The sequence below is a fragment of the Penicillium bovifimosum genome (genome assembly GCF_028826915.1).
Source record: "Penicillium bovifimosum strain IBT 22155 chromosome Unknown utg000001l_segment0_segment0, whole genome shotgun sequence".
In the NCBI taxonomy this organism is placed as follows: Eukaryota; Fungi; Ascomycota; class Eurotiomycetes; order Eurotiales; family Aspergillaceae; genus Penicillium; species Penicillium bovifimosum.
The window spans coordinates 404,276-418,502 of record NW_026622710.1 but is presented as its reverse complement, the minus strand read 5'-3'; the positions used below and the strand labels follow the sequence as shown (position 1 = coordinate 418,502).

Sequence of the window (14,227 nt, the reverse complement as noted above, 5' to 3'; positions counted from 1 at the left end):
GCTCGGTATTGGGACACATCAGTCGGCAGACGATGACAGGACCCAAAAGATTGAAGAGATCCAAGACTCCAGCCAAGACTCCAAGACGACTCAAACGAGACTGTGCTTCACCGGTGTTCCGGCCGTGACGCTGTAATTCCGAAATCATCCGATGCTGGAGATGTCTCGCTGCCGACCAGCCAGCGACTCGGTGAACCCAAAGTGGACGAAGGTGAATCTGTGTCTCGAACAGTCTCGTCGAGGTCGGAAAAAGTCGGGTGGGTCCCCGCTGTAGCTTGCCACAAAAACGATGACGCTGCATGGACACTGGACGGGGTCTTCTTACTTTTATCTTGGCTGTGATTGGCACCGAAAAGGCGGGGATCATGTGATCTCCACCCTGGTCTGGGCGCAGTGGATGAACTGGCAATTTGGTAAAATACATACACACATCAGTATGGCTTAGAACATTGCACATGGATGGGATATATGACGGCTATATGGAATGTGTTAGACCGAATCATTGAGTATCATGCTCACTTGGTAATGATGTGTGGGAAATTGAACGTATGACATATGGCCTAGGGCTGTATGTACATAGTAACTAGGCGAACAGGGAGATGAGATCCTGAGTAGACCACGTTATGTATTCTTATTATCATCATTTAGCTTATCTCTACAATATAAGAACCCTAAAGATGGACTCTTCACGTGTCGGACCGGGACACTTTCCGTCAGCCCATGCTTCAAAATTCGTTTCTCCAATGAGCATAGTATTCATCCATGAGAGGTAACATGTACGGGGTAAAGTCGTTGAAAAACACATGGGAGGGGAAAACATGGGGAAGGAATGCATCCATTCAGATCGACCTGTTTACCAATTGAGAGCGGAGCTGAATCACCTAGTCTGGGGGGTGGTCTGGGGAAGACGAAAATGAAGGGACGATAAGCAGTTTAGATGACCATCAAAAATGAGCTGGGGAAATTCCAAGGTCAGGGCCAATCTGCAGACGGGGTAAGGAACGGGTGGTCGAGTCCGAAATCGGGGGAGTCCCTACATGCCCAGAACGGAGAGGAGGATCCCGGGGGACTTGGCCGTTGTCGGAATGTTACCGTTTGAGACGGGTATTGGAAGCACATTCACTTGATTTAATTTACCATGAGTACACATTTCTCCTCTTCTTCCTACATGTATTTCTGAAGTGAATTGTGTTTTTGCGTTCTTTTCCGTATTTTCAGCACTTTCTTCCAACTCCACAGAGTATGCGGACTGGATGCAAACCAGCGGCTAGAAAGTCGAAACCAAATGGATTAAGCACTGCATCTTGCCCCACTAAGAAGATGCACCCGATGCACCCACCCATTTTGCCGGGTCTCCAACATGTGAGGATTGTCTGGCTGTCCGAGGCTGGCTAAGTATATATTGTCCAATAGGCAGCTCTGATTCTGATGGGCCTATGGGGCCGCTCGGCCCACTGCTACACCTTGATTTCTTTTGAGCTTGGAAGAGAAGAGGGAGTTGGGTGCGTAGAAAGATATACTTATATCTAGTTAATAAATAATTCTACAGCACATAGAATGCATGTACGATGCATATAAGAGGTATGAAGATATATTGAATCTAGCTAGTAAGATCTTGACGTAGGAGAAACGCTAACCTGGATGTGGTTGTAAAATCTTTGATGTGATTGGTTGGGAGATGCTTATCTTGGGATGATTTGCAGTGGGTAATTCATAACGATTATCATTACTTTCCCATCAGGAATGTCCTCTCTTTCCACACTCTCCAGCGCTGTTTCCGGCGTATCCTTCACAGGGTGTTGGGAGACCCTAGGTCAATTGGAATTGCGTATTTCGTAGCATCCCTCTGTATCCTTCTGTATCCTTCTGTATCCCTCTGTATCCCTCTGTACCTTACTACTTTCAACTCAAAACTTTCTCCTAACCGTGAATCTTCTCTTGGCTGCTGCACTCCTTCAACTATTTGCCACGGTACAGCTCCCCACCATTGTATTTTTTCCCTTTTTGGGTACATCGGGACTTGCAATTCCCCGGACCTGCTGTCCCGCCGTAATCGCCCATCTATTTTTTCCCATCTAACCCCCCTCCCCCTCCTTCTATTCTATTTCTTCTCTCCCTTCTCGCTTCCCCCTCTTATATCTGTAACTATCTCGCAGAAGTCGGGTGACCATTGACACGTTTATTCCTCCCGCACCCGCTCTGCAAACCTGTGACGACATCACTGCCAACACCCCCAGATCGGTGGGGATTTCCTGAAGACAACAACCCCTCAATTTTTCCATTCTCTGTCGGCTTGCGGCGGAAGAATGGGTCTAAATTTGGAGGAGCTCTATGGCAAAAATTTAAGTGAAGAACAGGCTCCGCACGAGTATTCCCAGTACCAACCCAAAAAGGGCTATGGCTGGGCCAATGCCTTGCCGGAGCGGCAAGGTCTGTATGATCCTGAGTACGAGAAGGATGCCTGCGGTGTAGGCTTCGCAGCGTGAGTGAACCCCAACGTCAGAATTGAAAACACCCTCCATATGGAGGGACTTCGGAAACCAATTTCAATGCTAACCCGATAAATCAGTCACATCAAGGGAAAAGCAAGCCACAAGATTGTTAGCGATGGTGAGTGCCAGATTGTTGTGTCTTGATTCTATCGCAGGGAAGGGAAAGCGAAGCTGACAGACAAATGAAACAGCCCGCAATCTTTTGTGCAACATGACCCACCGAGGAGCCGTTGGCTCTGACGCACGGGACGGTGATGGTGCTGGTGTGATGACCAGTATTCCCCACAAGTTCTTCATCAAGAATTTCGCCCGCGAGGTGGGTGTGGAGCTTCCCCCGCTGGGTCAATATGCAGTCGGCAACTTGTTCTTCAAGCCCGATGAGGAGGCACTCAAGCAGTCCATAGCCAGCTTTGAGGAATTGGCCTCAACTCTAGGCTTGCGTGTTCTTGGATGGCGTGAGGTTCCCCGAGACTCGACTATCCTCGGTCCCGCTGCTCTTTCCCGAGAGCCCATCATTATGCAGCCCTTTGTCGTGCTGAAATCGGCATACGGTGAAGGCAACAGGCCGGAGATCACTGACACAGAAAAATTCGACGCCAGAACCTTCGAGCTCCAGCTGTATGTTCTACGGAAGCGCGCTACTCATGTCATCGGCCTCGGAAATTGGTTCTATCTGTGTTCGCTCAGCAACCGGAACATCGTATACAAGGGTCAGCTCTCCCCCGTGCAGGTCTACACATACTACCATGATTTGGTGAACGTGGACTATGAGGGTCACTTTGCTCTGGTACACTCGCGATTCTCCACGAACACATTCCCTTCCTGGGACCGCGCCCAACCCCTCCGATGGGCCGCTCACAACGGTGAAATCAACACCTTGCGAGGAAACAAAAACTGGATGCGCGCACGGGAGGGTGTCCTTCGGTCAGAGGTCTTCGGTGACGAGCTCGACCAGCTTTATCCCATTGTTGAGGATGGCGGTTCCGACTCGGCTGCGTTCGATAACGTGCTTGAACTACTGATGATCAACGGCGTCCTGTCTCTTCCCGAGGCAGTAATGATTATGATTCCGGAGGCCTGGCAGGACAACCCAGCCATGGACCCCGCCAAGTCCGCTTTCTACGAGTGGGCTGCGTGTCAGATGGAACCCTGGGATGGTCCGGCCCTGTTCACGTTCTCCGATGGACGCTACTGCGGTGCTAACCTGGACCGCAACGGCCTGCGTCCGTGCCGTTTCTACGTAATGGACGATGACCGCATTGTCTGCGCTTCTGAGGTCGGCGCTATCGATATCGACCCCGAGAGAGTCATTCAAAAGGGCCGCCTACAGCCTGGAAAGATGCTGTTGGTGGATACCGTGGCTGGGCGCATCATTGATGATGCTGAACTCAAGCAGACAGTCGCCCGGCGCCAGGACTTTGCTGGTTGGCTGGACAAGGAGCTTCTGAAGCTCCCTGCTATCAATAAACTGCTGCTTGACTCGAACGTGGACCTTTCTTTCGCTCTGGACGACAACACCATCCAGAACGACCCTCGCCTCCGAGTGTTCGGGTACTCGTTCGAACAGGTCAGCTTGATTCTTGGCCCGATGGCCGCAGACTCCAAGGAAGCCCTGGGCTCTATGGGTAACGATGCTCCTTTGGCCTGCATTTCTCAGCAGCCTCGTCTGCTCTACGAGTACTTCCGCCAGCTCTTTGCTCAGGTGACCAACCCTCCTATTGATCCTATCAGAGAGGCTGTGGTCATGTCTCTTGAATGTTACGTCGGTCCTCAGGGAAACCTGCTGGCAATGGACCCCTCACAATGCCACCGTCTGCTGTTGCCTTCTCCCATCCTGAGCATCCCGGAATTCAACGCTCTGAAAAACGTCAACCTGGCTCACAAGGACTGGACCGTGCGTACTATCGACATCACCTTCGAGAAGAGCAAGGGCACTGCTGGCTACATTGAAGCGCTCGATTCCATCTGCGATGCTGCCACCGAAGCCATCGAGAATGGCGATAAGGTCATCATTCTCTCCGACCGCGCGACATCTGCCACCCGTGTTCCGGTATCCGCCTTGCTGGCTACCGGTTTGGTGCACCACCATCTCGTCCGCAACAAGTGGAGGTCGCTCGCTGCTATCGCAGTGGAAACCGCTGAGGCTCGCGAGGTCCACCACCACTGTGTTCTGCTCGGATATGGTGCAGATGCGATCAACCCTTATATGGCCTTGGAATGCATTCTCAAGATGAACCGGGAGAAACTGTTCCGCAAGGACATCTCCGACGAGAAGGTTGTACAGAACTACAAGTCATCATGTGACGGTGGTATCCTCAAGGTTATGAGTAAGATGGGTATCTCTACTCTCCAGTCTTACAAGGGTGCGCAGATCTTCGAAGCCCTCGGTATTGATGACAGCGTTATCGACCGCTGCTTTGCTGGCACTGCCAGTCGCATCCGTGGTATCACATTCGATTTGATTGCCCAGGATGCTTTCGCCTTCCACGAGCGCGGTTACCCTTCACGCCCAATTGTCGAAGTGCCCGGTTTGCCGGAATCCGGCGAGTATCACTGGCGTGATGGAGGCGAAGCCCACATCAACGATCCCACCAGCATTGCCAATGTGCAGGATGCCGTTCGCACTAAGAACGACAAGTCCTACGAGGCATACGCCAAGTCCGCACACGAGTCCATCAAGAACTGCACACTGCGTGGAATGCTCGACTTCGATTTTGATCAACGGAGCCCTATCCCCATTGACCAAGTCGAGCCCTGGACTGAAATTGTCCGCCGCTTTGTGACCGGTGCCATGTCCTACGGATCCATCTCCATGGAGTCCCACTCTACTTTGGCCATCGCCATGAACCGCTTGGGCGGCAAGTCCAACACTGGTGAGGGTGGTGAAGATGCCGAGCGTAGCAAGAGAATGGAGAACGGCGACACCATGCGGTCGGCCATCAAGCAGATTGCCTCTGGTCGTTTCGGTGTCACATCGAACTACTTGGCTGATGCTGATGAGCTGCAGATCAAGATGGCTCAGGGTGCCAAGCCCGGTGAGGGTGGTGAGCTGCCTGGCCACAAGGTCGTCGGCCCCATCGCTCGCACTCGACACTCCACCCCTGGAGTCGGCCTTATCTCCCCTCCCCCTCACCACGACATTTACTCGATTGAGGATCTGAAGCAGTTGATCTACGATCTCAAGTGCTCCAATCCTAGAGCTCGTGTCTCCGTCAAGCTCGTGTCCGAGGTTGGTGTGGGTATTGTCGCCTCTGGTGTGGCCAAGGCTAAGGCTGATCACATCTTGATCTCTGGCCATGATGGTGGTACTGGTGCCTCGCGCTGGACTGGTATCAAGTACGCTGGTCTTCCTTGGGAGTTGGGTCTCGCAGAGACCCACCAGACTCTCGTCTTGAACGATCTTCGTGGTCGTGTTGTCGTCCAAACCGATGGCCAAATCCGTACTGGCCGTGATCTCGCCATTGCCTGTCTTCTTGGTGCTGAAGAATACGGCTTTGCTACGACTCCGTTGATCGCGATGGGATGTATTATGATGAGGGTGAGTAAATGCAGCATCTGACCTCCTACTGAACCGCTTCCTAACCATTCTGTGCAGAAATGTCATCTGAATACCTGCCCCGTTGGTATTGCCACTCAGGACCCCGAACTGAGAAAGAAGTTCCAAGGTACACCGGAGCATGTCATCAACTTCTTCTTCTATGTCGCCAATGAGATGCGTGCTATCATGGCAAAACTGGGCATTCGCTCCGTCAACGAGATGGTTGGTCGCGCCGAGCTGCTTAAGGTCCGGGACGATATTCGCAATGTCAAGCAAGAGCGCATTGACCTGTCGCTTATCCTGACTCCTGCCCACTCGCTTCGTCCTGGGGTCGCTACCTACAATGTCCGCAAGCAGGATCATCGCCTTCACACTCGCTTGGATAACAAGCTGATCGCTGAGTCGGAGCTTGCTCTCGAGAAGGGTCTTCCCTGCCGAATTGAGTGTGATATTGTCAACACTGATCGTGCTCTGGGAGCTACCCTCTCCTACCAAATCAGCAGACGTTATGGTGAAGCCGGTCTTCCCCAAGACACCATTCACGCGAACATCAAGGGCTCTGCTGGTCAATCCTTCGGTGCTTACCTCGCACCTGGTGTGACCCTTGAGCTTGAGGGTGACGCCAACGACTATGTCGGCAAGGGTCTGTCTGGTGGCCGTCTCATTGTTTATCCCCCTCGTGGAGCCGCTTTCAAGGCTGAAGAGAACGTCATTGTAGGTAACACCTGTCTCTATGGTGCTACCCGCGGAACTTGCTACTTCCGTGGTATGGCTGCTGAGCGTTTCGCCGTCCGCAACTCCGGTGCCACCGTTGTGGTTGAAGGCGTTGGTGACCACGGATGTGAGTACATGACTGGTGGTCGTGTACTCAACCTCGGACCCACTGGCCGCAACTTCGCTGCTGGTATGTCTGGTGGTATTGCTTACGTCCTGGACAAGAACCAAGACTTCCATTCTAAGGTCAACTTGGAGATGGTTGAGATCTCCGGCATTGAGGACCCTGCAGAGATTGCCTTTGTTCGTGGCCTGATCGAAGACCACCACCATTACACTGGCTCTGAGCTGGCTGCTCGCATTCTGCTCGACTTTACCCGTGCTCTTCCTCACTTCGTCAAGGTCCTACCTACTGACTACAAGCGTGTGATGGAGGAAGAGGCTGCTAAGGCGGAAGCTGCTAAGAAGGCTGAATTCACCCTTCCTCAGCTTCCCGGTGCACCTGTCAAGGCCGAGAAGGCCAAAGCGGATGATTCTAAGAAGACCGATCTGCTGGACATCGAAGACAGCATCAGCGACTCAAAGACTGAGAAGAAGCGATCCGCATTGATTCTGGACAAGACTAGAGGCTTCATGAAGTACAGCCGCCGCAGTGAGAAGTATCGCAATGCGACAACCCGTACTCGTGATTGGGGTGAGATCTCCAGCCGCCTCAGCGAGGACGAACTCAAATACCAGTCTGCTCGCTGCATGGACTGCGGCGTGCCCTTCTGTCAGTCTGATACTGGATGCCCTATTTCCAACATTATCCCCAAATGGAACGAATTGGTCTTGTGAGTTAATGCCACTAACAACCCTACATTGAGACACCTGCTAATAATCCACCTCTCCACAGCGCTAACCAATGGCGGGAAGCTTTGAATCGTCTGCTCATGACTAACAACTTCCCTGAGTTTACTGGTCGTGTCTGCCCGGCACCTTGTGAGGGCGCATGTGTCTTGGGCATCAACGAAGATCCCGTTGGAATCAAATCCATTGAGTGCGCAATCATTGACCGTGGATTCGAGATGGGCTGGATGGTACCCACCCCGCCTCCCACCCGAACTGGAAAGACCGTTGCGATCATTGGATCCGGACCCGCTGGTCTGGCTGCTGCTGATCAGCTCAACCGCGCTGGTCACACTGTCACTGTTTACGAGCGTGCCGACCGATTCGGCGGTCTCCTGATGTATGGTATTCCCAACATGAAGCTTGACAAGAAGATCGTTCAGCGCCGTGTCGACCTGATGGCCGCTGAGGGTATCAAGTTCGTTGCGGGCACTTCGGTCGGTCCCGACTCCGAGGTATCCCTGCAATCCCTTCGGGCCACCAACGACGCTGTCATCATCGCCACTGGTGCCACTGTTGCGCGTGACCTCAAGGTCACTGGCCGTGAATTGGATGGTGTGCACTTTGCCATGCAATTCTTGCACAAGAACACCAAGTCCCTCCTTGACTCCGAACTTTCGGATGGCGAATATATTTCTGCCAAAGACAAGCACGTCGTCGTCATCGGTGGTGGTGATACCGGTAATGATTGTATCGGTACCTCCGTCCGTCATGGTGCGAAGTCGGTGACCAACTTCGAGTTGTTGCCTCAGCCTCCACCAGAGCGTGCCCGTGACAACCCCTGGCCCCAGTGGCCCCGTATCTACCGTGTCGACTACGGTCACACCGAAGTCAAGACGCACATGGGCAAGGACCCCCGTGAGTACTGTGTCATGTCGACCGAGTTTGTCGATGATGGCAACAACCGCGTCAAGGGCATCAACACCGTCCGTGTCGAATGGACCAAGAGCGCCACTGGCGGTTGGGACATGAAGACCGTCGAAGGCAGCGAGCAGTTCTTCCCCGCTGACCTTGTTCTCCTCTCCATGGGATTCTTGGGTCCGGAGGACCGTCTACTTGGTGACGAGATTGAGCGTGACCCCCGCAAGAACGTCAAGACCCCTCCAGGACACTATTCAACCAACATTCCCGGCGTCTATGCGGCAGGTGACTGCCGCCGTGGACAATCCTTGATTGTCTGGTAAGTTTTCATCGCAATAGTACAAACATAGGATCTTTACTAACTTCATATCAGGGGTATCAACGAAGGTCGCCAGTGTGCTCGTGAGGTGGATGCTTTCCTCAGCGGAACCAGCTCTCAGCTCCCCGTCACCGGCGGTATCGTCCGTCGTCCTGCCATCGACGCCGTTCCCCAGCCTACCGAGGTTGCTGCTTGATGGACTAGACGGGACAAAATTTACGACTGTGACGGCCATTAATTACCAAAATTCCATGATGTGAAAAAGAGGAATCATCCAGTGGGATACATTTGTGACTTAGACAGGATACCACGGGGTTGGAGGATTCTCTGCGCAGACACCGAAAAGCCTCCAGTACTGAGCTTTTTCTTTTGCTTTATGTTTGATCTGTTGTTTCGATGTTTCTTTTTCTGCCCCAGCATTATTTGGTTCTACTTATCTTCTTGTTCTCTTCAAATTGCAAGGTCTCTAGAGCATCGGCCAGTTGGCTGTCTCTATATTCCTGCTGTACATAGATTTTTGCAAATGAACTCCTTCTCGTTTGTGGTCTGACAGTACCTAGCTGAAAAACTCGTATCTTTTCTTTGGTCATCTACATGCAGGTATGTGTGGAGCAAGAGATACGGTGAGGGTCAACAATGTCTTTGTGCTGTTGGATCTCTGCCAGCCTCTCCTTGTTAGACCTGCATACCATTGCCGGCTTTGATGGCCAACTTGTATAAATTTCCTCATATCCCTTGCTTCCTTGCGGTCCATTCCATCCATAGCATCTACCTAAATCCATCTAACGAATTTGACTTGCCTATTTGACAGACTTATAGATCCTATAATGAAAAGCAGGGCAAGCACCGCCGAACGGTCAACTGAGGCCGCCAACGAGTCGAATCCGAATGGCTTTGTCACTAAACGCAAGATTGACGGCGAGCGACGGTCCATCCGCCACTATAGCGACGGCCGAGTATCAGAGCGCAGTGCAAGTGTCGAACCTGCCCCCCGAACAAGAGCTAGCACGAGAGCCAGCACGAGAAACAGCTCAAGGAGCTGTTCTAGAAACGACACATGCAACACCACAAGAGCCAGCAGCCACATGGGGCCTTTCATCTCGCGCCGTTCGAGCTTTGCCGATCGTCCGCCTTCAGCTTTTCAGTCCAAGCTCTCTGACCTGGCTGCTGAGATTTCTGCCGAGGTAGCCAGGTTCTCTGCTGATAAGCCGGGCTCTGCATCGGCAGAGAGACTCCGGACGACATGGAGCAATGTAAGGAGTGGGAAGGCCACTCCAAAGAATACCATCCATTCATCTGGTGCCAGTGTGGCTAGCTCGAATTGCAGCACCAGGACAGGGGGGTCTGTTCTTGATAGGATAGCGGATATCGAAGATCGAGTGAGGAGGCAGAATGTATGGCTCAAGCCTGTACTGGAGGGAGACGAGTAGGAATGCAAGGAGAGTGAGAGTCTCAGGCTACTAGAGAATTGGAGATTACCTTGGTTACCTACCTTCTTTGTGTTTGAAACTATGAATGCTGACCTGTTGGATCGTTCTTTGGTAGGTAAAGGCATGCTTCAAGCCCTTCTTATATGCGCATCGGCTACTTACAGATTTCCATCTGCCGACCACCGCAAGTTCTGGGCCCAGAACTATTGGACATATCGATGTGAGTAGGTTTCAGTTCCGAGACATCTCTTCTGCTTCTGAGCGTCGGTCCTGGTTTCATAGTTCTCCTATGAATGTGGTGTGGTTCGGGACATTATAGACCCTTAGCGTTGGATGCCAGCTGAGCATGCAAGGTCCATATGACCGTTCAACAAATGTTGGAGGGAAACGGAGATGATCATATTATACAGAATAAACGAAACAAGATGGTGTATATCTACATATCATAACAAAAAGAGAAGAAGGCAAAGGGACATCATGAGGACTGTTGCTTCGCTGCTTTCTCTTCGGCCTTTATTTCCTCCCACAGTGCAGCAAAGTCTCCCTTGAAAGAGTCCTTAGCTGGCTCCAGCCGTACATCCCAGACATCCTCACTACTGGGGCCTGTCTTGTACTTGATCGCCTTTTTTCGGTTGTGGTCTCGGATCTCCCTCTTGCGGAGATCTTCCGGCCAAGTGCGGGTCTTCATACACAGCCAGAGATTGTCCCAATGGTCACTGCAGGACCGAAGTTCTCCATATCGATAAACATTCACAAATTGGCCACCAAAGGACTGGCAGAAGAAGGCGTAGTCAAAGGCATTGCGGCAGGACATGGTGTCCGCGTAGAGGGATTCGGGTGCGATGGGCGATGAAGGGATTTCTGATCCTGGCGCCGGACTGCCATCAGGGTTGAGCCCTGGTTTATTTGAGAGAGCGGCATCTTGAGCCCTGAGATCGGCCAGAATCGCACTGAACTCCAAGTCGGCTTGTTCGTCGGGGGTCAAGGTCTTCGGTGGCGCTGGCGCATTCTGTTTTTCCGGTTCCGCAGGAATTGTGGGTGGAATCTCCTTTGGTGTGTCCTTGGAGGTATTCTTAGGACTTGATCCCCACAGCCAGCCCATTTGTGTTTGTGTAAGAGGGTTTGAATGGTTTATTTATCGCAACACTTCGAATTCGCGTGGTTATCTTTTTCGCCGTAATCAAGATGTCATGTGACTTAGATAACAGCTGATAGCCTGATCGTCATGACCCACGACGTCATTGCTTTGGCGCAACTAATCAGTCTAGACACCTCGGTCTTCCTTCCAGGTTTCATTTTCTCCGTTCTTTGACATGCCCCTGGGATAAGAATGCGGCCGGCACTTTTCTCAAGAGGCCCGTTGGCCGTTTGGGCTCCGGCACGCTCTCATAGCAGTGCCAATGCGTTTCGCGGGAGACCTTCAGTCTGGGGACGCTCGGCGATACGATGCGCATCTTCTATTCAGTCAGGGCATATTCCAGTTGGTGAAAATGAAGGAATTATCTACATCAACAGTGCGGTTTTGAGCCGATATAAGCTATGTGTACCTACTGATTGATTCTAGATATCTTTCCGCATCGCCTACAATGGCTGATGCGTGGACCTCTCAGCCATATCCAGCCCTTCGAGGGGCTCCTGGCGAAATTCAACAATCCGGGAGTAGCGGCTGCCAATCCAACCAGCATAATCAAGAAAGCTATACCCAAAGACCTGGATTTGGAGATCAAAGACGTCGTCACGAGGTACAAAGAAGGTGGTGCGTTCGTGAAATATGCGCCGAAGTCCAAAATGAGCGATGAAACCATCAAAAATGCAATTCATGAGCATTTGAAGAATAATCCCATCAAGCCCTGGTTTAATCCATTCCTCAAAGTTGATGCGGACCTTGTTCGCGGGACACCCTGGATCGAGGACCTCTATCGAATTCCGAGTCAGACACTCAAAGTGGAGTTTTTGTCGACATCTCCAGATACATCAGGGGCCGAATTGACTCAAGAATCCTTGTACTCACTGTTCCGACCTTATGGCAAAATTTTGGACATCCAGTCGCAGCCGTCAGATTCGAAGGTCGAACCACGATACGCAACTCTGCTGTTCGAGCGCCCTCGTTTCGCTGTTATGGCGAGGAACTGCATGCACGGTTTTGTTGTTTCGGAAGCAGGAGGGGGTGGCAAGTCCGGCACAAAGTTCAAGATCAACTACGAGCGCAAGATCAAGTTGTCCATGATCAAAGATTGGATTCTGAACCACCCGCGACTAGTCATCCCGGCCATAGCAGCATTGATCGCTACGATCACAGTCATCATCTTTGATCCGATTCGCACATTCTTCATCACGCTCAAGATCAAGTCCTCGTTCCAGGGTGAAGAGAACCCCGTTCTGGAATGGGTTCGAAGACAAGCCAGCAAGGCCAACATGTTCTCCTTCGGAAAACGAAGGTCAGATCCGCGAGGTCTTGCAGCTATCTGGGAAGATCGACAGAATGATATTGCGCAACTACGTGCCTGGCTGACCGAGACTGCGGATACATTCATTGTAGTTCATGGGCCTCGGGGCTCAGGGAAACGCGAGTTGGTTCTGGAACAATCCCTGAAGGACCACAAATATAAGGTTGTCATCGACTACAAGCAAATCCAGGATGCTCGGGGTGATACAGCCAAGATTTCACGAGCAGCCGCTCAGGTCGGCTACAGGCCGATCTTCTCTTGGATGAACAGCATCAGCAGCTTCATCGACCTTGCTGCGCAGGGAATGATTGGTACCAAAGCGGGATTTTCCGAGACGCTAGATGCACAGCTGAGCAAGATCTGGCAGAATACCGCTGTCGCCCTGAAGCGAGTTGCAATGGAAGGACGACGGAAAGACGACAAGGACGCCAATCTGTCTGAAGATGAATACCTGGAGGCACACCCGGAGAAGAGGGCTGTCGTGGTAATCGACAACTTCGTCAGTGACGAAGCGGACAATGTCGTGCTCGACAAGCTCACTGAGTGGGCGGCCGGTTTGACATCGTCAAACATCGCTCATGTTGTCTTTTTGACGACTGATTCCTCTTTTGCAAAACCGTTGAGCAAAGCCATGCCTAATCAAGTGTTCCGCACAATTGCCTTGGGTGACTGCTCGCTGGAAGTCGGTCGTCGCTTCGTGTTGAGTCATCTGGACGCAGAGGCAGAGGCAGGCAACAACGAAGGTGAACAGCACGTCAAGCGCAAAGACACACTTAGTGGCTTAGATGATTGTATCAAGGTCCTGGGTGGCCGAGTCACTGATTTGGAGTTCATGGCTCACCGGATCGAGGCCGGTGAGACCCCTGAAGGTAAGCCCATTTTTCGTTCTCTTTCGCGGAAAGTTTTATTGACCTTTATACAGCTGCGGTGAATCGTATTGTTGAGCAATCGGCGTCGGAACTTCTGAAGATCTTCATCCTGGGAATGGATACTGCGTCACCTCAATGGACTCGTGAACAGGCATGGTATTTAATCAAGTCTCTAGCTCAAAGCAAAGATGGGCTCCTGTTGTACAATAAAGTCCTCCTCGGGGATTTGTTCAAGGCCAACGGCGAGGCCACTCTCCGGGCTCTGGAACAAGCAGAGCTTATATCCATTGGAACAGATCAAGGATTCCCACGATACATCAAGCCAGGCAAACCTGTGCATCGCGCTGCTTTCCAACGTTTGGTGGAGAACAAAACCCTCCAGGGCCGTCTCGACCTGTTGATTCTGTCGCAGCTCATCAGCAATGAGAACTCGAGTATTGCAAAGTACGAGGCGGAGCTTCAGGGTCTCGGTACGCTACCGAAATATCCGAAGGAACTCTCATCGCGGATTGAGTGGCTCCTGGGCAAAATTCACGGATCGCAATTCAAGATTCTCAAATATGAGCGTGAAAGTGCATCCCTCTCCAAGGCGTTGCAGAAGGAACACTGAGGATTGATTACTGTATATCAACATTGTTTTAATATCACTCCGCTATTGACGCATATCTT

At 51.7% G+C, this 14,227-nt stretch overlaps 4 protein-coding genes across 4 annotated transcripts; 3 read left to right on the top strand and 1 right to left on the bottom strand.

Annotated features, from left to right (window-relative positions):
- Nucleotides 1–2,306: 2,306 nt before the first annotated feature.
- N7515_000171 (glutamate synthase (NADH)) lies at nucleotides 2,307–9,008 on the top strand (the record flags this gene model as incomplete). The annotated part of the gene is made up of 6 exons (XM_056660915.1): nucleotides 2,307–2,482; nucleotides 2,570–2,610; nucleotides 2,684–6,030; nucleotides 6,088–7,577; nucleotides 7,640–8,812; nucleotides 8,867–9,008. 6 exons carry the CDS (start codon nucleotides 2,307–2,309, stop codon nucleotides 9,006–9,008), a joined length of 6,369 nt encoding a protein of 2,122 aa, XP_056526081.1.
- A 631-nt stretch (nucleotides 9,009–9,639) lies between these two features.
- Nucleotides 9,640–10,242, top strand: N7515_000170 (uncharacterized protein; the record flags this gene model as incomplete). Its single annotated transcript, XM_056660914.1, has 1 exon — nucleotides 9,640–10,242. One exon carries the CDS (start codon nucleotides 9,640–9,642, stop codon nucleotides 10,240–10,242), a length of 603 nt encoding a protein of 200 aa, XP_056526080.1.
- Nucleotides 10,243–10,717: 475 nt separating this feature from the next.
- Nucleotides 10,718–11,344, bottom strand: N7515_000169 (EMI1 family protein; the record flags this gene model as incomplete). Its single annotated transcript, XM_056660913.1, has 1 exon — nucleotides 10,718–11,344. The coding sequence occupies one exon, from the start codon at nucleotides 11,342–11,344 to the stop codon at nucleotides 10,718–10,720; it is 627 nt and encodes a 208-aa protein (XP_056526079.1).
- Nucleotides 11,345–11,572: 228 nt separating this feature from the next.
- Nucleotides 11,573–14,168, top strand: yme2 (uncharacterized protein; the record flags this gene model as incomplete). Its single annotated transcript, XM_056660912.1, has 3 exons — nucleotides 11,573–11,756; nucleotides 11,807–13,558; nucleotides 13,612–14,168. 3 exons carry the CDS (start codon nucleotides 11,573–11,575, stop codon nucleotides 14,166–14,168), a joined length of 2,493 nt encoding a protein of 830 aa, XP_056526078.1.
- Between the last annotated feature and the right edge of the window lie 59 nt (nucleotides 14,169–14,227).